This window comes from Marmota flaviventris, chromosome 16, assembly GCF_047511675.1.
Source record: "Marmota flaviventris isolate mMarFla1 chromosome 16, mMarFla1.hap1, whole genome shotgun sequence".
Taxonomy (NCBI): domain Eukaryota; kingdom Metazoa; phylum Chordata; class Mammalia; order Rodentia; family Sciuridae; genus Marmota; species Marmota flaviventris.
The window spans coordinates 47454194-47474924 of record NC_092513.1 but is presented as its reverse complement, the minus strand read 5'-3'; the positions used below and the strand labels follow the sequence as shown (position 1 = coordinate 47474924).

The window sequence follows — 20731 nt, the reverse complement described above, 5'->3', positions numbered from 1 at the left end:
TAAAAATATCCTGATAAGTATATACTAGTCAAAACACCAGTCAATTTACTAATAATATACAGATTTCAAGCTGCTTTACTTCATGGATGTGTTAACTAGTCAACTAAATTCCTTTTAAACTGAAACCCTCTCTGTGATTAGATATACGTCTAAGGGTCAGTGGTGGCAGGGCCTTCAGGTCATGTAGTTTGTCCTTTGTGCTTTGTGGCTGAGGCACAGGCAGCAGCTCTGCAACTTAGCTCTGGCTCTGGCACCCATGTTTCCGTTGTACTCAGGCACGGAGACCAGGCCATGTGTGCCTGATGGTTCCAGACAAACACACGTCCCCAACGAAGGGGATAATACACAGTTCCAGCTTTGTCAGAAGAAAGTTATAAAATCAGGAAACTCCAAAAATTCCTCCACTGGGGACCTGAACCACCTCCACCTGGGAAGCATCTCCCAGGAAGCCTCATCTCTGTGCACCTGGCTTCTGGCTTCTCATGCTACAGAGCAGTTCCCAGCTCCACCTCCTGCTCCCTGGCTTCTCTGCCTCGCCTCCCACAATGGTCCTAAAGCTTTGTTCTTGGTTTTAGCTGGAAATGAACTGATTTTGGCTCCTGGCATCAGTTGGTCAATGCGGACAGATCTTAGGAGAGGTTTTACTGTCTGTTCATTCATTTGTGCGTTAGGCCACTCGTTCTTACCCCAGTAAGTGTGAGGTCCTGATGGATTACAGTGAGTGGAGGGGACAGTGATATAGGGATGAGTTTCCAGTTCATGAAAATTAGGGTCCCCAAGAAGGAGCTGGAGAACACTTTAACTGTCCCCAAGTCATTACCTAAAAGTCCTTTGCTATGTAATGCCCCTTTCCCTCCACCCACTTCCACAAGTAAATTGCCATTCTTACACACTGCCTGTGTGGACCTTCATGTGCTATCACTGCATGCCAGAATTTTTTTATGCACTCAAGTCTGTTGAGCACCTACTATATGTTAGGCACCACCCCAGGGGGTAGGGATACAATGACAGGAAAATGACACTTGCCTCTCGGAGCCTAAACCGAAATCAGGTATAAACAAACTCACCATCAAACAAAATAGTGAATAATTGTGTGAGTTCTAAGCAGCGTGTGGTTGGAACACAGAAGGAAGAGTTTAGTGAACTCAGGCAGAGGGATTGCAAAGGACACCCCCATAGAAAGTGGCTCTTTAGTTAGAGAAAATTCAGTATGGCTGTCTTCAAGTTGGAATCTCATTTCTGGCCAACACTGCATCCTTGGGCTCTGTGTAATGAGAGGAGGGAAGAGAGCTGGGGACCAGGTCCTGGGATGTCCCTAGTGCTCACTGGGCCTTCCATCTCAGCTCCTCATCCTTAAGGTGGGGACATTTGGCTCGCCTCTCCAGAGATCCTGCCAGCTCAGATGGCTGTCTTCGTGTTTGCTGGCACAGCCCAGGTGGAAGCGGTAAGTCTCATACAACAAGGAACTCATGAATGAGACGTGCTCTTCACACTTCCCACCTGTCGACGATCGGCAGTTTCTACGAGCTCATGCCCGAGTAGTTATTCTTCATCCAGCTTTTAAAAATTGGCGGTTTTTAAAAATGTGCAGATCTAGTGACTTCTATGCAGTTTTATTTGGTATATTATTTTCTGGAGTGGACCACAGGAGAGGGCCCGGAGCAACCTGGGCTCCAGAACAGTGTGAGATGTTTGTGGTCATTTTGCATGCCACCTGGTTCCACCAAGCTGATGTTAGGATGGTTCCCAAGGTGATCTCTAGGGTTTCAACTGGAAGTAGATGGCTCCGGTTATTTAAACAATGAATTCAAACTTGTGCTTCCTTGCCTCAATTTGTAGAGAAATCTGTTTGAGAGAAGAGTGTATTTCCTTAGGAATAACAGAAGAATGCAGTCATACATTTGTGTGAACCTGCTAAATAAAGTTAATAAAGCTAAAACCTGCTCTGGGGGGCGTAGCTCAGTGATAGAGCATTTGCCTAGCATGGGTGAGTCCCTGGGTTCAATCCCTAGCACTGCAAAATAAATAAATAAATAAAAAGAAAAACCTCTAAATGTTATTTTCAAGGTGCTAGGCACTGTTCTCTGTGCCTTGTAGAGATCCCTGATTTCTTCCTCCCATGAATTTCATATAAGGTAGGTGCTCATAGTACCATCTTGAGAAGGCTGGAGTAGAGAAGGTGTTAGCAACTTCCCCCACTAGTAGGAGGTTCATTAAATATCCTGACCTATTGTGTTCACTGTGGTGGGGCCAGCTCAGCCCACAGAGGCAGTCCCCAGGCTTAACACACACTGCAGCAGCAAGTCTGTTTCCCTTTATGACCACCCCTTGGGGGCTGGGCTTTGTGGCTCAGGACCAGTGACACCCAGGCAATGTCAGCTACTATGCATCTGGGTGATGGTAAAGCTCCAAGGTCAGGACCAGCTTGGCTCTTGTACTTACTTGTGCCACATGAGGGCCACCTCCTGGAGCCTGTCGGCTGAGCTGTTAGGTGGTGGCTTTCAAAGGTCTTAGAGGTTGCTTGTTTACCCTGTGGTATTGAATCCTCCAAGGGCATACCCCAGGTTTCTCTTGGTAGAATCTTGAGTGAAGAATGATCTGTGAATCCCCATGTGGGTATTTGTCATCTGAAGACCAGGAAATGTGAACAGGGGGAGACATCTATGTGGCACTGATGCTGTGGCTGTCTGCAGAGGCACATTGCTGTTGTGACATTGAAATGCTGCCTGTTTGTCTTGGGAGCATCTTCCCTACTGCACCCAGGTCACCCTCCGAACACCACCACAATGTGATTTATGGTTTCCTAAGGGCCTTTCCCCAAAGACTTGATCCAGTGCATGAAAAAAAAATATATGCTTTTGAGAAAGAGGGCCAGTTAGTGGGAGGGTAACTGTGTACAATGCCAGAAATGCCTCTGCACAAAGGATGGGTGGCAGGACAGTTCAAATACAGAGCTTTCTGCTTGCCTATGACACTTCAGGAAATCATCTGTAGGTTAAATGAGATCGGGGTGGTGACTTTCAATGGCTTTAGAGGTTGCTGATTTACCCCTGGCATTGGATCCTCCCAGGGCACACCCCATGTGTCTCTGGGTGAATCCTGAATGAGAACTGTCCTTTATTCTCATATTTAGGAGTTCAAAGTCATGCCTGCAGCATGAACCTCCTACAGTGGCCCTGAGCGATACGGGTGTGGAGTACAGAGTAGTTAGTATACGCTGTCCCTAGTTGCAGACAACAGAATCCTCTGATGGCCAGTTTGGAGCAATAGCGCACAAACTCTGGTGGACAGAAACAAGGATGGCCACGTGGGGATAGCACAGTGGGAGCCAGTGTGGCCAGGGCCAGTGACACCCACGCCCTGGGACTTCTCCCACAGAAACACTATTGCCACTGCCACTGGTCCCCATGCCAGGGCTTGTTAGAAGTCCTCCCCCACGTGTGATTCACTTCCTCTGCCAGGTTTCACCTGAGCACTTCCACTTGGCAGTTTTTAAAAAATGTGCAGATGTAGTGACTTCTTACAGTTTTTATTTGGTATATTATTTTCTGGAGGGGACCACAGAAGAGGAGGCCACCTTGGACATGTAGTGCAGTCTCCCTGGGTGGGCTGAGCCAGTCTGTGGTCTCTGCCACAGTGGGTCACTGGAGAATCCACCTGTGCCCAAACTGAACCTGGGGTGGCCCCTGAAGACTCCAACCCAAGGAAAATTCTAACCTGTGGAACCCTCAGGGCAGCCAGGGTCCCTAAGAAATCCCACCCAGTGCTCATGTCTCCTTCAAAGCAAGACAATTTCCTGTCAGATTCCATAGATATCCAAATAAGCTCCCAAACCCCAGGGGTCTAAGTTCTGCCGGGCCCAGCAATAAGCAGCACCATCCCAGCCCTGGGCTTGATGGCAGGGAGCGCCAGCCGTCCTGCTCTGCCCACTCAGGCCTCCCCTTTGGTACTGAAGCCAGCTCCTCATCCCAACTCACATCTGTGATTTCTTTCCTGTTCAGTTTAAGAAAACAGGTCTGAAGTCAGATGAGAGCTGGAGGTTCCGGCCTTGTGTCTTTGGAAGGCTTAGCCCCTGATCAACCTCTCTCGTTGTCCTGGGCTTCTTAGCAGAGAGACAGGGCCCTTCTTAGTATGGCTTAGGTTCTCCTCCCTAGCACCATCTCGCCCCAGCAGGGTTCTCCCAGTTCCTTAATTGGTAAGGTTCTTCTCACTTGTGGGGCTCTTAGGCTTGGTGCAAAGTTCGGAAGATTGTTCTGTTCTCAGGGAGCTGCCCCAGCCTTCCAACCCCCACCCCCAAGACCATGCCAAGGATTTGTTCATGTTTGTGGCATCTCTGCCTCAGCCCATGGTAGCACTTACAACAACTTAAAGTGTTAACAAGTTTTGTGAACTTCTTTTTAACTTGAGGGTATGGGCTGTGTCTTAGTCTGAGGCAGCCCCAGCACTGTGCATGGTGCGTAGAAGACACTTGGGTTCCATCTGTTGAATGAGGGAATGAAATGTTCTGAGGGCTGTCTCCAGGCTTCTGAGAATTGCTAATATTGTGGAAGATTTACATATAAATATAAATTTATGTATGTGTGTACACATATACATATATACACGTGTGTATACATGTGTATATGGGAAAACATACGTGTGTATATATGTGTTTATATTTTTCCCCAACAATTGAGGCTAGTCTACCTTAGCAGGAGCAAGTCCTATCTATCAGAAGCCCTGAATCTGGCACTGTGTTCTTGTGGACCTCTCCAGGGAAATGGCAGAGCTGCTCTGATGGCAGGGAGGAGGGGCCAGGGAGAGGATTAACAGATGATCTGGCCTGGACCTCAGGGTCCTGCCTCTCAGAGTGCTTCTGTCACAACAACAATGAAAGTTGCTACACCTACAGTGACAAAAGAGGGTCTCAAGCCACTCCAAATGTAGGTACCCTGGCCGATGCTCCCTCCCCGGTGGCACCCCCTGCCCATCAGCCCCCCAGCCTGTGCAGATCTGCCTTGGCCTGAGCAGCCTGCTGAGCATCTTCAGTGCAGCTCACAAATACTTGAATCCTTAACATGAAACCCAAGAAAGCCCAGGGCCTTTTGCTAAGGTCACACCTGCTGACTTTCCCCAAGCCCCATTGGCCTGCCCTGGCTCTCGGCTGAGTGGCTCACCTATCCCTCTGTCACGTCGAGTTGTCTGAACTTCGAATCAGCACCACGTGAGCAAAATGCAAATAACACCCAGCCTTATTTTGAACAGATCAATACATGATTTTCCCTTTGTGTATAATGCTTCTGTTTAAAGCAAGGGACGTGTTTGGGTGGCGTCTAGCATAGTTAAGAAGGAAGGAGTTTTCCCAGGCTTAGTACTTCACCCTGTCCCTGGAGCCCCTCTTCACGTCCAGGATAAAGTGAAGCCCCTGCCTTGGTTCTCCTCACCCCACCCACAGGCACATCGTCCACATCGCCCAACCCTTTTGGAGCCCAGCCTGGCCGTCTCTAATCAGTACATGCGTTAGGAAGATGTCAGGACTTACTGGCTTGCTTAGATTGACAACTGGCTACAGGCTGTGCCCACTTCATTCAAATTACATGGCTATGAGCCTGTGGTCCCACCAGTCGTTACCAGGGATGGATTACCTCCCATAGCAGCAGGCCTACGAGCTGAGCTTGGTAAGCCAAACATACTTCTGTGGACATGGAAGCCCTTCCTGCACATAAGGGCACTGCTACTTCTTGTCAGAGTGTCCCTGAGCTAACTTATTAAAAGATGCTTGAAACAGGAGCTAGTTTGTGTAATGCCAATTCCATGGAATTCAGTTATAAGGAGCACTCCTCAGCCCAAATGAGAAAGAATGTGCAGCCTCTTGAGGCCTGTAGCTTTCTCTTCTGCCTCTCTGGCTCCCACCACCCCTTCCTCTTTTTTTTAAAGCTTCAGAAGCCAATCTTTCAACCCAAGTTTATACAGAACACCAATAAATAAAACAGCTAACCTCAGAATTGTTCTGGAGAATCGGGAATGGGAACAAGAAGCCCACTCCTCCTCTCCACCCTCCACCCCCTTAGGAAAACTACTGCCCATGTCCATCCTTGCCCTTGGTGCTGGTGGGCATCTGATGGTGGTGGGGTGGTGCACTCGGTGGTGCTGGTGAACTAACTAGCCTTGTTGATCCTGGGTTTACTCATTTATAAAACTGACTGTAATGTCAACCTCCGGGAGCTCGGAGAATGTTAGGTGAACTATTCCCTCTGTGTGCCTGCCAGGCTGTGTGTCCATTTCAGGTTCATTTTTTTTTTTTTTTTGTCTAGTCCCAGAGTTGTCTCCTTGCTCTTTCTAGAACTGCTCCAGCCTGGTTCCCCAAGTGGTTCTGTATACACAATGGATTCATCTTCAGATTTGCTTTTATTTGGACTTTATTTTTTTTTTCCTGTGGTATGTGCTTAGAAAGCAAATTTGGAAAATCCATACAAACAAAAGGAAGATACAAATGAGGGGCTCACCTCCTTAAACAAGCCAGCATTAACATTTTGGTGTATATCCTTCCAGTTTTCCCCCAGTAGTATGTTTGTGTGGAATGTGAAGATGATTGTTTTGGTCTTTCTTGCCAGATCCCACCTTTCACAACATGCTAGTAGAAACCTGTTGTGAAGAAGGGGAACAGATGTTGCCCATCTTTTCCACCATAACTGTAACATCAAATCTCCCTGTTGCTGTAAACACTCTTCTCAGACGAGGCTTGTAAACTGTACCCTTTTCTGGAAGAATCCCAGTCTTAAACCAGCACTTCTTCCCTCAGCTAACAGTTGCCAAGGCCAAGCCTGAATCTCTCTGCCTTTTATCCACATTAGTCATCATCGCGCTCTCTATTCTAGCGTGGATCTGTGGTTTGGCTTGGCAAAGTTTGGTACATAAAAGGACTTGAAGGAACTTTCTCGACTCTTCCCCTGCTTAGTAAACAACTCTCCCCGCGCTTCCTATCCAAGACCACTCTCTTCTCATCCTCCAGTCCCCACCCGCATCCTGCTTTGCTGCTGTGCCACTACTGCGGAACCAGGGGTGGAAAATCAGGAAACTGCAAGGGAATTTATGGGTTTAGATGTAGATAGGGAAGAAATTGTGGGAGGAAAAAAAAAAAAAAAAGCAGCTTAGGAAAAAGGATGCCGGAGCCCAGAGAGGAAAAGGAGGTTCAGAGAAGAAGCTGGAATAATGCAAACTAGAGCTTTCAGAAGGCTGCTGAGGGTCGGTCGCAAACCAGGAAACCAAGAGAAAGGCTCCACTTCCTCCTTTCCTTGGCCCTCTTTTACCCTGTGACGTTTTGCTTCTATGGCCAGAGCTCTTGCTTGTACTGTGGGGCTGGCTCAGTGACATTAGAGGCGAAAAGGGTACCCTGTGGGCTGATCTCCATGTGTCACACAGCAGCGATGAGAAAATGCATTCTGAGAGTCGGGTGCCAGCTCAGAAACTCAGAGTGTAACTCACTGGTGAGTGAGAGAGAGGAGACCACAGGCATGGTGTGGTCCCAGGAGGGCTGGTCCTGGGACTGTCCCTATGCAAAAGGGAACTGAAGCCAGGGCCCCCAAAAGTTCTTAATTTCCAGAAGCATTTGGACATCGGTAGGTATATGGATCTGACCAGAGGAAAGTAGAAATGAACCCAGTAAACTTGGGTTTGGAGGTCATGTGAAAAAAAAACTAGAGGATTCCAGCAAAAACCATTTCCGTGGTGCCCGTGGAAGGTGCAGACCCATTTGGATACCCATCCATGACTGAGCAAAGGTTTCTGGGTTTGCTTACCCCAGATGCATTGGCAACTGTGTGATGGAAGTGGCTTCCCAGTGGACTAGTAGGTATCTCTGGGGGTGTGACTTTAAATTGTCAACAGCTTCCACATGGTGTTTATGTCCTTAGCTTTTGGCTTTCAGGGCATTCAGATGAGGTCATCCACTTGGGTCCATTTCCTGAGTGTTGATCATTTTGTGACACAGAGAACAGCTTCTTCTATTCTTAGAGAGAGCCTTCAAGCCTAAATGCTCTCTGCCTGGCTCCAGGCCCATCCCCCCCCCTTCCTGCCCAACCACTTTCCCCCAGAAACTTCTCTTTTTTCGTTGTGGAAAATTACACATTCACAAACTGTGTTTCTTTCCTCACACAAGCATATTCCCACACACAGACCAATTCTGGAATGATCTCATGGGTGAATCATGCCATTTATCCGGCCGTTTATAGGAGCTGCCTTTACACAAAGATTTTGGTGTAAGCTACATTAAGACCCCCTTCATTGTCTGCCAGTTGCCCTTGTGGGGTGGCTTATCCATGAAGTGCTGAGTGTGAGGGGGCAGGACTTCTAGACCAAAAGCTGCTTTTGATTTCACTTTTTTTTTTTCCCCATTTGCTCTGGGCCTTGTCCATTGGCTCTGAACGTTGTTGGTGTGATTCTCTGCTTTGACCCAAGTAAGCAGACCCGATCCAAGATGGCAACTGCACAGCATCTGAAGGAGCAGGGTGTTAGCCTTCTGTTACTTTGACAAATACTAGATATAATCCATTATCAAGAGGAAACGTTGTGTTGATTCGTGGTTTTAGAAGTTTCAATCCATGGTCTATTAGCCCGCTTGCTTGGGTGGGGGGGGCCTGTGGTGAGGTAGTATATCACGGTGGGAGTGTGTGTTGGTGGAAATTCATGCACCTCATGGCTGGGATGTGAAATAAAGGAAAAGGAAGGGTTGGGGGTCCCACTCTCCCCTCTAAGAACATGCCCCTTGACCTCAGAACTGCCACTAGGCACCACCTCTAAAACCTCCACCACCTCTCCTTAGCAGTGCCACTGGCTGGGGACCAAGCCTTTAACACATGGGCCTTTGCAGAACATTCCAGATCCGAACTCCAGCAGGCAGTAAGTGGGGCTTCTGCAGCTAAGATGAACACTGGTGGAGTTTCAGTGGATGCATAATCTCTTAATTAAAATTAGTGCCCAGTGGTATTTCCTTTCCTAATCCAGCTTTCAAGCTTTGCTTTCTGTGCAGCCAATCTCTGTCTTTATTCTTTTTGAAGGGGCTAGAAATCCTGTTACTATTTAATTGGCTCCTAAATTATTTACACATCAAAGTGTTTGAGCTATTGTTGTCCTTTAAAGAGCAAGTGCCCAGTGGAGCGCCTCGCTGGCATTCCAGGGTCTTAAGCGAGGCCACCATTAGAGAAAATGATCATGGTCAGAAGGCAGGACAACCTCATCTTAGAATAAGAAAGCCCTGGAAGCCAGTTAATTGGATCACAAACACTTTTTTCCATCTACTTCCCAGGTGTAAAGGATTTAGATCATATTTTCTTTAAAGGAGTAATTCTAGTTCATTAATCATGTTCCCCAAGGAAAGAGCCATAGCTTGAACTTGGTGTTATCTAATAGGGAATCTTGTTTTCCCATCAAGATCAATTCCATGCATTATGGTTCAGTGAGCAGCCAGCTGGGCCTTTGCCAGCATGCCACGAAGAGGAAATGAAAAATCATTTTGCCTTTTATAAAAGATGAAATCAGGAGTTGGCTATTTTATGGTTAATAGTAACCTAGATAATCCCTTTGGGGCACCGAGATATCTAGATTGGCCCTTTGCTTTGATCAGGTGACCCCACAGTGGCAAAATCACATGCATTTTGGGGCTTTATGCTGTGGAGGCAAAGACTTAAGACGGGTCTGGGGATTCCTACCAAGAAGTTGCAGGCTTTCAAGGAGAAATGTGTTAAATGAATCATGGGGCCATCCTGTAAAGGATGTTACATCCCCAAAATGAGCCAGCCTGTTTTTCTGTTTCTTGCTTAAGGGTGTAAGTGCTGCTTGGCTCTCTCGCCAAATATACTTTCACCTCTGGTTTTAAGGGCCTCACACCTTCCTTTAGCTCTTCCCTTGTTCCCCATGCAACTACTCCTCTGGGCCAGTTTCAAACATCAGTCTTTGAAAAAAAGAAGAAAATCTTTATGCTGCGTTTCTTTATTGCCTACCACCTCTGCAGAAGTTACCAAGCCTGCACAGAATGGAAAATGAGCTTGTGTAGGGAAGTAAGTCCAAGCTGAAGCATCAATAGGATATGGGAGACAGGAACTAGGACCTTCAGTTGTCCATGGCTGCTTACCAGTGGTTCCGTTAGGGCATCTGCAGAAATGAGATTTCCTTCTATAACCCGACTAATCATAAGCTGTAGACTCTGAACTTTAATAGACACAATTTTGGATGATATCCGTGTATGGCATTTCCTCCTCCATTTTTAAAAGGAAGTGGAATATAAATGTGTTAATTAGCTTTGCATTAGGGTAACAAAATACCTGAGGGAGGGGGGAAACAACTTAAGAGAAGGAAAGATTTATTTTGACTCGAGGGTTCAGTCCACAATCAGTTGGCTCCGTTGCTCTGGGTCCGAGGTGAGGAGGAACATCATGGGGAATGAAAGCTGCTCAGCTCATGGCAGCTGGGAAACAGGGCTGGGAGTGGAGGAAGTGGCCAGGACAAGCTACACTCTCCCAAGGCATACCCCCAGTAACCTGTTTTCTCCAGTAGACCCTAGTTTCCACCACCTTCCAATAATGCCATCAAATTATTAATCCATCCGTGGACTAATGGACTCATAAGGTCAGAGCCCTCGTGATCCAGTCACCTCCCAAGAGCTCTACCTCTGGACACTGCTGCATTGGGGACCAAGCCTTTAATACACAAGGTTCTGGGGAACACTTCCTATCTAAATCATAACAATAAATTAATATTTGAGCTCTAGATATATCTGGGGGAACGAATAATCTAGACTCTTTAAAGAAGTTGAAAAGTGCAACTTTAATTTGCTTCTATGTCCTTCAGCTCTGTCTCCTGGTACTGGAGTGTTAGTGCTGGCAATGTGAATCAAACAGATATTTTCATTTTCATAACGTTTATTAGAATTCAGAACAGTGATGTTGGGAAACATCGAGATTTTTATCGCTACTCCACTGGGATTTCTGCTGAATTCTTTTTCACTAGAGTGTCTTAAATATTCTTTTTCAATGACTATCCAGTGTTCACAGTTACTGTCTGTAGGCAACACTAACCCTTTAGGCTTCTGAAACCATGGGAAAGCAAAGGCCACTCAAGGCCTGAGCAGTCATCAGTACTATTAGTGGGTACATTGTAAAATTGCTGTCATTATATGGGTCAAATACAGCCAAAGAAGAGCAATTTCCTATGATTTACGTTAATTTCAGGTTACAGTGACATTATTCAGAGCATTTAGCTAAGAGAAAAATTAACCCAGAGTAGTTTATCAGCCTTTTTATGAAAAATGTTTTTCAGATCCTGACAATCTCCCTCTACACAAATTCGACAGTTGAAAAAAGGGAACCCATGTTCATTAGAAATGGCTTCAATGACCTGTTTTGTTTTCTGTGGTGGGACCGAGCACCTATGTGTTCTCTTAGTTTACGCCCACCAAGATGGGAACCCCAAAGCTAGTGACAACCTCTCCCTGAATCCAAGAGAGAAAATGTACAGAAAAGTGTCTGTCCCCCGGCCACCATGAAGCAATCAGTGGTCTAGAGTGGTATGATGGTTGTTATTATGCCAGTGGAGTGTTTAAAGTGTGAATGTAGCAGATTCCAGGGTAGTAGATTCAGTGTGCAATAAATTATCATTTTTTAATCTATTTAATATGAACTATTAGTCCCCCTTTGTCAGGACTGAAAGGACTTTCAAATTTATTTATCGTGGGGTATCCTTCCCTCCTCCTCTCCAGGATCATGTGAAGGACCCGGAGGCTCCTGTAATCCCTAGGACTTGGGGAGCACAACCAGTCATTGCTTGCTGGTATTTTCCAGCACTGTCAACACCCCACCGCTCCTACCCCCATTGCTTTGGGCAGGAAAGTCCACTACAGTGTGCCATGTTTGGACTGGGAGCTTCTGTTAAGGCTGGGAGCTCTATTCAAGGATGGTGATGGAGTGCTGAGCATGAGAACCCCACGGTCATTATTTCCCACCCCACTGGGGGAATCCTGCTGGGTCTTGTCTCTAGGACATCTGACAGTCTCTTCAGTGAGCTAGGGCCTATTAGGTAAACATGTCCTGAGGACAACAGACAAAAAAATGGCCAAGCCATTTTGGGGAAGAAAAATTAAGAGACCAGATCAGAATCAGAAATGTGTCATTTGTGACATATTGTCTTGCCATGGGAAGGTACCAACCAGTTCATGGCAGCCTAAGTCCTGACAAGCACTAAGATAATCCAGTATGGTACTTATCATCCACCTGTGGCTGTTTTACATTTCAATTAATTTGCATTATCTGCTTTATCACTGCTGGAACCAAAAGACCTGACAAGAAAAGTTTTAGAGGAAGAAAAGTTTATTTGGGGGCTCACAGTTTCAGAGGTCTCAATTCATAGATGACCAACTTCATTGCTCTGGACCCATGGTAAGGCAGGACATCATGGTGGAACAGTATGGCGGAGGAAAGGAGCACAGAGCTTGGTACCAGGAGGCAGAAAGAGAGAGCTCCACTTAATAAGGACAAAAAGCACATCCCCATGGACCCACCTCCTCCAGCCACACCCTACCTGCCTACAATTAGTACCCAATTCATTAGGTTAAGGCTCTCATAACCCAATCATTTATACCTCTAATCCTTCTTGCATAGTGGTGAGCTTTTGGAGGACACCTAATATCCAAACCATAACATAAAAATTGGGTTCCTCAAAGGCTGGGGCTGTAGCTCAGTGGTAGAGCACTTGCCTTGCATGTGTGAGGCACTGGGTTTGATTGATCCTCGGCACCACATAAAAATAAATAAAGGTATTGTGAAAAAAAAAATTGGGTTCCTCAGTTAGCTGATCTCTTTCCAAGTTCTCACTTGCCACATGCCCCGTGACTGTCACATGGGACAGCACAGATGGAGTTCTGGTGGACAGTGCTGGTCTGTCTTAGTCTATATGTAATTTCGGGTGCAGTTGAAAGTGGACTCACTGGTCTTCCTTATTTCCTTACGCTTGGCCCCAGCTGCTTAGAAAGTAGAATGACGTTAAGTGAAAAGCCAGTGGGATGTAGTGACTTCAGCAAGTCACACTAATTGTCCAGATCGGTTCCTCTGGGTAGGTGTGGTGGAGCCTCGCCCGATCCTCTTTCATGTCCCCGAGGCCCTTGGACAATCCACTGGGTCTGCAAATCTTTTAAAAAGGGTTTGGGGTTCAGCTCCTGGAGAGAGGACTCTTAGGTTTAAGATGAGCACATAGAGTATATTTTCTATTACAGCTTCATTTCCCTTGAGGGAGGCGCCGAGAAGCAGGGTGTGGGGTGAGCCATGGCTGGTTTGCTTCTATTCACTGGGATCTGTACCTTTAGCTGCAAACAGACAACTGGCCTCCGGGATGAGGCTGTTCCAGGGAAGGCTGTGAGCAAATTGAAGACAAATGAAGAGGGGTTCAATGAAAAAGCACCCATGTTTCATCCCATCTTTATAAACCAGGACAGTGAGACAGACTACTCCTGCTCAGTAAATAAGTCCTTCAGTGTCCTTACCTGTGAGATGCTGTGTAGACAGCCTAGTGCTCCCCTGGGAGTGCTCCTAATTCAGGCTGGCTTTAACATTCTCCTTTCCCTTGGCCTTCTCACCCTGAGAAGATCTTCCCTTCTTTTCTATTAATTTCAGCCCTAAATGACATTCTCTGTGTGGCAAAATGAAAACAAGGAGAAAATTGGAAAGTGGGAAGTTAAGACACACGTTGCTGGGTTCAGCTTTAGCAAAGTCAGAGTGTGTGGAACTATGCCAAGGCCTTCACGGAAACCAAAGCCCGCTTTTCTGTACCAGCACTGCTGCTGTTGGTCCCCTCGGTCCCTCCCCACCGTGCGACTTCTGCCTCCTTGCTTTGCTCAAGGTTTTCTTTGCAGGCATTTCTCCCTGTGTGGGTGCTCTGATGTGTTCATGTCTCCATCCTTAATTGCTTTCCAAAGGCTTCTAGAAATTGCCCTGGGTAGCTTAGTAGCAGGCAGAGCAGCAGGTCTTGTAGGTGTGGACAGTACCTGGTGGCCTCACTGAGCCCCGCTGTCCTCTGGCCTGCTGGGTCTTGGCAGCAGCGAGTTGAAGGTGGGCACAGCATGTTTGGGTTTAAATAATCCTCGGCCTCGTAGCCCTCAGGGAGTGTGGTCCCTGCCAGAGGGGACACGTGTGGAAGATTTCAGACACATGGAAAAGGGCTTCCTTCTCAGAACGTGTTTAGAGCCCTCATTTGGGTGACTTGCACCTTCTTGAAAACACTGACAATTGTAAGACTTACTGTCCTTTTCTGTCCCTTAAGGGGCAGGTTGGCTGTTTAGAATGACCTGAAGTCTTTTACACGCATGGGGTATGGGTGGAGGAATGGGAGAAGCGCTGATTAAAGTAAAATAAATAGAAAGAGTGAAGACTTGTGGGATGGGTGGGTTGGTTGCTCTTGTTCTGTGGCTTTGGTGGTGTTTTGAGCACGCCGGTGCCATCGCCTCTTGAGGACAGGATTGCTGCACTTGCTGGGTGCCGAGGGTCGGGGGTGTTTATTTTGAAAACTGTCTCAGACCAGACTCTGCATTCTACATAAGATCAGAGACCCAGTCCATCCTTGGAAGGGCACAGATGAGGACAACCTGTTTGTCCTCCAGCTTTGAGAGGGGTGTTCTCTCTTCTCCCCACTCCCACTCTGTCCCTCTCTCTTTCTCCCTGGATACCTTTGGCCAGGAGAGTCTTCCCTTTATGTATGGCTTGTTCTTACTTAGCTTCTCAGTCCCTGAATATGGTCCCTCCGCCCAGGTCACACAGTGAGGAGGCTTTCAGTCTGAGGTGGCTTTCCCTTACCAGTGCCCTATATCATAGAGACAGAGGCTGGGAGATGGTCCCCAAATGAGGCTGCAATTTAGAGTCACCTGGGTCACTTGATGTGTGGATGCCCAGGTCCTCCCCATATTCTCAGAGGCCCCCAAGTGACTTTGATGTGCAGCAAGGTTTGAAAAACTCATAAGGAAGGAGGATCATCCTTTGACAAAGTGAGCAGTTGCACATGAGGGTAGTCATGGGGGAGCCCATCTCGCATCGCCAAAGCAAAGCAAAGGTACTAGAAAGAGCATTGGGCACAAGACTTTTCCCTTCAACGTATTATCCCAGTGGCTTTGGCAAGCCATTTACCTAAACCTCTTTCTTTCCCCCTCTGTAAAATGGGTTGACGATAGTAATGCCTGTCTTGTCCCTACAAGTTTCCTTACAAGTGTGTGTGTGTGTGTGTGTGTGTGTGCAAGTCTTTGAATTGTGTGGTGTTGTGTAAATGCTTGTCGTTTTACTGGGAATTACTCTCTTATAAAGAAGATACTACCTTGTCAGGCTACCTAGAAAACGAGTGAGGGTGACTGTTGTGCCACTCATTCTCTCATTGCCAGCAGTGAAACGGATGCCTGTTTAGGAGATTTACTTCTCTGTCTGGTAAAGGAGAGGTGGCATCACTAGCTTTAAAAAGAACCCAGCAGCAGGAGCCCCAGAGGCCCAATTGTCCCAGGTGCTCAGAGAGCATTCCCTTGGCTCCTCGGTAACTGGCCTTCTCTGAGAATGCAGGGCCCCATGCTGAGGAAGAGGTGACTTTGGTCACCTCCAGCTTCTGAGCCCAACTCCCATCTGCAGACCTTGTGATCAACTGGATTTCGTTTGTCCATGTAAATGAAATAAAATGGAGTTGCCCCCAGAAAGAACCTCGCTGTGAGGCCCCCAAGGAAGGACACAAGGTCATCCCATCCCATCCCCCAGGACCCACTTGGTCATTTTGTCAGTGTGACTGTGGTGTCTCAGGTAGTAAACATCATCGTAGTTCTTTGGGGTGCACACAAAAGCATTTTTTTCCTTTGGCTTGTACTCCCCAGGGATCTGAAGTTGGATGGAGGGAGGCAGTCAGCAGGCGCCATGAGCTTGAAAGAGATCATTGGTCTTGAAGGTGTGGAGCTGGGTGCTGACGGGAAGGTAAGTCCACCTGGCCCTCAATCACCAGGGGCAGGGAGCAGAGGCAGTAAGACTGAACCTCACTTGTGATGGCGGGAAGCAAGCTCTGGGGGCAGATTCCTGGGTATGTGATACCAGCCCACCCCAGCTCTGCCACTGTGCACATGGAAACCCACCAAGCTGTTTCAATAACCATGTGGTGGAGTCCACTGGGCATGTGTATTTTCCTGTCAGTACTGTTGACAACTGAGTGTATAACACAAGTACCTCACACACTCTGCCCCCCTCACCCACAATACATGCATATGCCAGGATGAAGTGGCATTTTGAACATATTAACTAGTGGTGTAAGCAAGCAACATTCCAGCTATTAGAAAGAAGTTTTTGGCTTCTCATGGTCCCAAGGGGCCAAGAATCCCTCAACCTTAAATGGTTTCAAGCTGGGTTGAAATCTGAGGAGTAAAAGTTGAAAATGAACTTGACCTGCATACACTAGGTTCAACCCTCCCAAAGCCTGTGTTTCTTTGGGGAAACCATCCCAGAATAGCTCCAACAGGGGAAGCTTCTGGGGCAGTGAATGACCTTTGCCCTCTTTACCCCCAGATTAACGGGTCACTCCTCTACCTGAATGACAGGAACCCTGAGCTCCAGGTATAGGTAGGGTGCACTTCCCCAGGCAGGAGAAAAGAACTGCATTTGCTCCGCCTTCATACCTCAGGAGCCAACGCTCACAGAGGAAGGAGGGAGGGGAGGAATAGAGCTGGACATCACAAACAGCATCTGCTGAGGAACATAATGGGAGATTCTGTGGCCTTATGTGTTCTGGAATCCTGCCGGATAGGTTATAAAAAGCCATACAATGTGTCCGACATGTTAACGTTTCTGCCACAAAATGAGAATAGTCACACTACGTGAGCTCAGTTAAAACTATGTTTCACCTCATGTCCGTTAGGGTGGAATTTGGGCACAAATTTGGCATGTGTGAGTGCCAAATTTTTTTTTTTCAGAATTGCAGGTTTTTAAAAAGTAGATTTTAAAATTTTAGAATTGCAGGTTTTTAAAAAGTAGGTCTGAACTTGGAGGAGCCACATATCTTGGTCAGAATGCAAACCTAGCATTGCCTGGGAATAATCACTAGTTTGTCTGTTTGTTTACCTTTTAGACAGTTTCTTATACCCAATTTCTGTTACCCACAAATGCCTTCGGAGCCCGGAGGAATACTATAGACTCCACCTCCTCCTTCTCCCAGTTCCGCAACCTGAGCCACCGCAGCCTCTCCATAGGCCGGGCCAGCAGCACCCAGGGGAGCCTCGACACAGGTAACTTTGGCCCATCTGCTCTGGGTAGTTGGTGACAGGAGGTGCCTCAGTTTACAGTGTGGTTTGTGCCTCCCTCTGCACGCTGGAGGACGGGTGCCCCCAGAAGACTCTACTTTAGGGAAAACTTGATCTCAGGCCATGTAGGCCCATAACCAGGTGACAGGGGATCTTACCTCTAGATGCCACACTTGCCAATCCTGTAGGGTCTTACCTACATGGAGAAATGCTAAAGTTGCATCATTTAGAGCTGATTGGGTTTCCCGGCTTCTGTGTGGACCACTTGGCTCCTCATTCACCTTTCGCCTGGTTACGTCCTGCATTGTCACAGTGTGGAACCCTGGGGTTCTTTCGTTCGTTTGTTTTGTTCTTTTCTCCTGTTTATTTTCCCCTAAAATAACTGGACCCTGAAGTACAGAATCAGGGTGATCATTTCCTTTGTGGATACACTGGCGAGCAAAGTTGGCAACTGAAGGAAGATGTGCATATCCCAACTCTGTCCACACAAACCTTGGTAAGGATTGGCATGAGGGTGCCAGTTCTTTAAGAAATAGCATTATTTCTACTTTCAGAGAAATTCCAGGTGAATGTGCAGTTCCGTAGGTCAGCCCAGCCTCTGCCCTCATGTCCCAGACACCTGTGGTCTTTTACAGCTGTGTGCGCCGGTGGATGCTCTGGTTTGAGTTGCTCTGCACACAATAGCCTGCCCAGAAGCTTTCACGCTAAGTCATGCCTCTTAGATGGCGTGACATGAGTCTAGTAATTTGGCCTGCAAATTTAGAAAATGAATCTTTTCAAGGCCACATTCTATAACCTGCAAGGGCTGTCTGCATCTTAGGTCCTATGTAAAGATTTCTACACTTCTGGGTCAGGAAGATTAATATATAATTTTCTAAGATGGAAGGAAAAAAGAGAGAATGGTAAGAATTTGCTGAACCCTTTGGCAAGGGGCTACATCTCATTGGCATGCAGAGCCGTCTGCTAAAAGCCAGAGCCAGAGATATGACACTGAACCAAATTCCCTGAAAACTGTCTTCAGTGACCGTACTTGGCATTCTCCTAGCTGCCTCTGCCTCAGAGAGTCCAGGGCCCCTAATTATCATTTTGCATGTGATCTTCAGGTAGTGACCTGGGAGACTTTATGGACTATGACCCAAATCTCTTGGATGACCCCCAGTGGCCTTGTGGCAAGCACAAGCGAGTTCTGATCTTTCCTTCATACATGGTGAGTAGCGTGGGATAGATGGATGGTTCGCTCATCCCCACAGCCACCTGGACTGGCTTGGAGGTGGCTTGCTTGCATTCACAGACTGGGACTGGGAACTTTATCAGAGACTGCTCTGCCTAGAGCATCTCCTGGAAAAGCAATAGTGGGGGTTCTTACAGAAGGACCAGCACCTTCCTGGTATCCAGGAATCTGATCACCTGGCCTGTAAACACCACTTTAGGGGTTTGAGAAGGCTGGGTTGCCAATGTCTGTGAAAGCCACCAGCTCAAGTTGGGGGTCCTTCACCTCTGAGGTAGCATGGCCCAGCTTACACTTCCATAGGGGAGGACCTAACCCATCCCTGGAAGTGCCAAGTTCAAGTCCAGCTCTGTTTGGATTGCCTCAGTGACTGCAGGCTTCCACGTGCACTCAGAGCAAACAATTGGCACCAGGTTGGGGATGACAGAATTATCTCTTGGGAAAGTGAAAGTAGGACACTGTGGGTGTTAGATGCAAACGCTTTCCTTGCTGTTTTTATTTCACAGACTCTTCCTGTTTTTCCCTTTGTTATAGTTCTGGTTTCTGCTTTGGGCTAACCACCTTTCCCACCACCAAGGGCTACTATTTCTCCTGACACCAGGGGGAACTTCCAGGGTCCCACATACTTTCTTTGGGCAAACCTGCCCTGATTCCAAGGCAAGCAGAGCCCGACTGCTGTGGGAGGAAGGGAGAATTAGGCTTGGGGAAAAAGGACTGACCAGGCCTGCCCCACACAGCATCAGCGGCCTGGGCACCAACCCAGAATGCCCCATCTTCCCCTGCCTTCTGGCAGGGCAGGCATAGCTCAGCACTTCCTCCTCTGGTTCTCTCCCTCCTGTGCTGTTCTTAGGAGCCCTCACCTCAGCATCAAGCATCCCAAAGGTCCTTTCTTCTGGGCTTTCTTGTCTGCAGACACCAAAGCACAAACCAACCCCATGTACTCAACAGACATCCACATCTGCACTTGGAGCTTAGAGTTTTCAGCCATTGTCAGGAAACCCCTGGCAGTACCTGGCCAGCCTTTGCCAGGTACCTTCAGCATATCTCTCTTTATATTTGGCATCTCTGCAGAGGACATTCTGATGTGCCACGCTGAGTCAGAATGGATTTCCAAAGGCATTTAGTTCAAAATTACCCTTAATCCTAGGCCTCTGCTCTAGGACACATTTATTGAACACTCTAATAAAGTGTTCAATAAATGACCAGAGCCATGGCCCTGACATCGAGGAGGGAGCAACTGGAAATCTGCCATTCCTGTAAGAATCCGGTTTCTTTCTGTGGTGCACTGCTTTATTTATTAAAGTTCACTTTGTTGATTGAGTAACTTAGGCAAGAAACTGTGGCCCAGAGTCCAAGTAAGGGTCACAGTTGATGGTCATGGTTGGACAGGCAGGAAATGGGTGCTGAGGCTACAACTCCTGGCCCGGGGCTCTGTTCGCTTTTCTGGGTCATGTCCGAATACCTATTGCTGGGCTTTGTGCAGTAGATGGCTGACCCAAGGGCAGGACATAAAGATGGTTCTTTGGGCCAGCAGTTTAACAGATGTCTAAGTGACCAAGAGTATGAAGTGCATTGTGGCCAACAGTGGAGTCTGGCCGGGACCTTTCCAGTGGACATGTCACAATAACGTTGACCTCCCCTTTGACAAGCCTGCTGTGGGGCTGGTGCCAGATCCAATCTTATTTTTTCCTCCTTTAAATTTCATTGTGCACTTTGATGTCCTGGGCTTAGTATATGTGTGTGTGCATGCACGTGCACACAGGTAATTCTTCCTCCTCAGACAGTGTGTTAGATGACCTGTCAAGTCAGCATATAGGTCCTTCCTCCTCATTTTATGTTCCCAAATGGATCATTTTTCATTTCCTCATGTTGGCTCCACAGTTTATGCTTCCCGTAAGAGTCCATGTTTTAGAGAATGCAGTTGCTCATGAGCTGCATTTAATGGTCAGATCTGTAAGACCTCTTTGCTTCCTAACTATAGGTACTAGTACTTTGATATTGTGGGAAATCTACTTTTAAATGTTATCATCCAAGTTTTGTTTTCTGTTTTTTGTTTTGTTTTTTTCAATGCTGCAGACTGAATCCAGGGCCTTGCACATGCTAGGCAAGTGCTGTACCACTAAGCTATAGCCCCAGCCCTTTTTATTTTATTTTGAGTTGTCCAGACTTGGCCTGGAACTTGAGGTCCTCCTGCCTCAGCCTCTTGAGTAGCTGGGATTACAGGCATGTAC

The 20731-nt window shown here is 47.2% G+C and overlaps 1 protein-coding gene and 1 long non-coding RNA gene across 4 annotated transcripts in view; one reads left to right on the top strand and one right to left on the bottom strand.

Moving 5' to 3' along the window:
• The window catches only part of Cables1 (Cdk5 and Abl enzyme substrate 1), a 115265-nt gene that overhangs the window by 76425 nt on the left and 18109 nt on the right, over nt 1-20731 (top strand). For 2 of the 3 annotated variants that reach the window (XM_071602861.1, XM_027935644.2), the window contains 3 exons: nt 15863-15959; nt 17101-17257; nt 18376-18479. In XM_071602861.1, coding sequence (XP_071458962.1) covers nt 15863-15959; nt 17101-17257; nt 18376-18479 — 358 coding nt within the window. The remainder of the gene's footprint in view (nt 1-15862; nt 15960-17100; nt 17258-18375; nt 18480-20731) is intronic. The other variant, XM_071602862.1, reaches the window with a different exon arrangement.
• LOC139702233 (uncharacterized) lies at nt 12321-13644 on the bottom strand. The gene is made up of 2 exons (XR_011704822.1): nt 13508-13644; nt 12321-13377 (listed from the first exon to the last, which is right to left on the bottom strand). It is a non-coding gene; the product is annotated as an uncharacterized lncRNA (long non-coding RNA).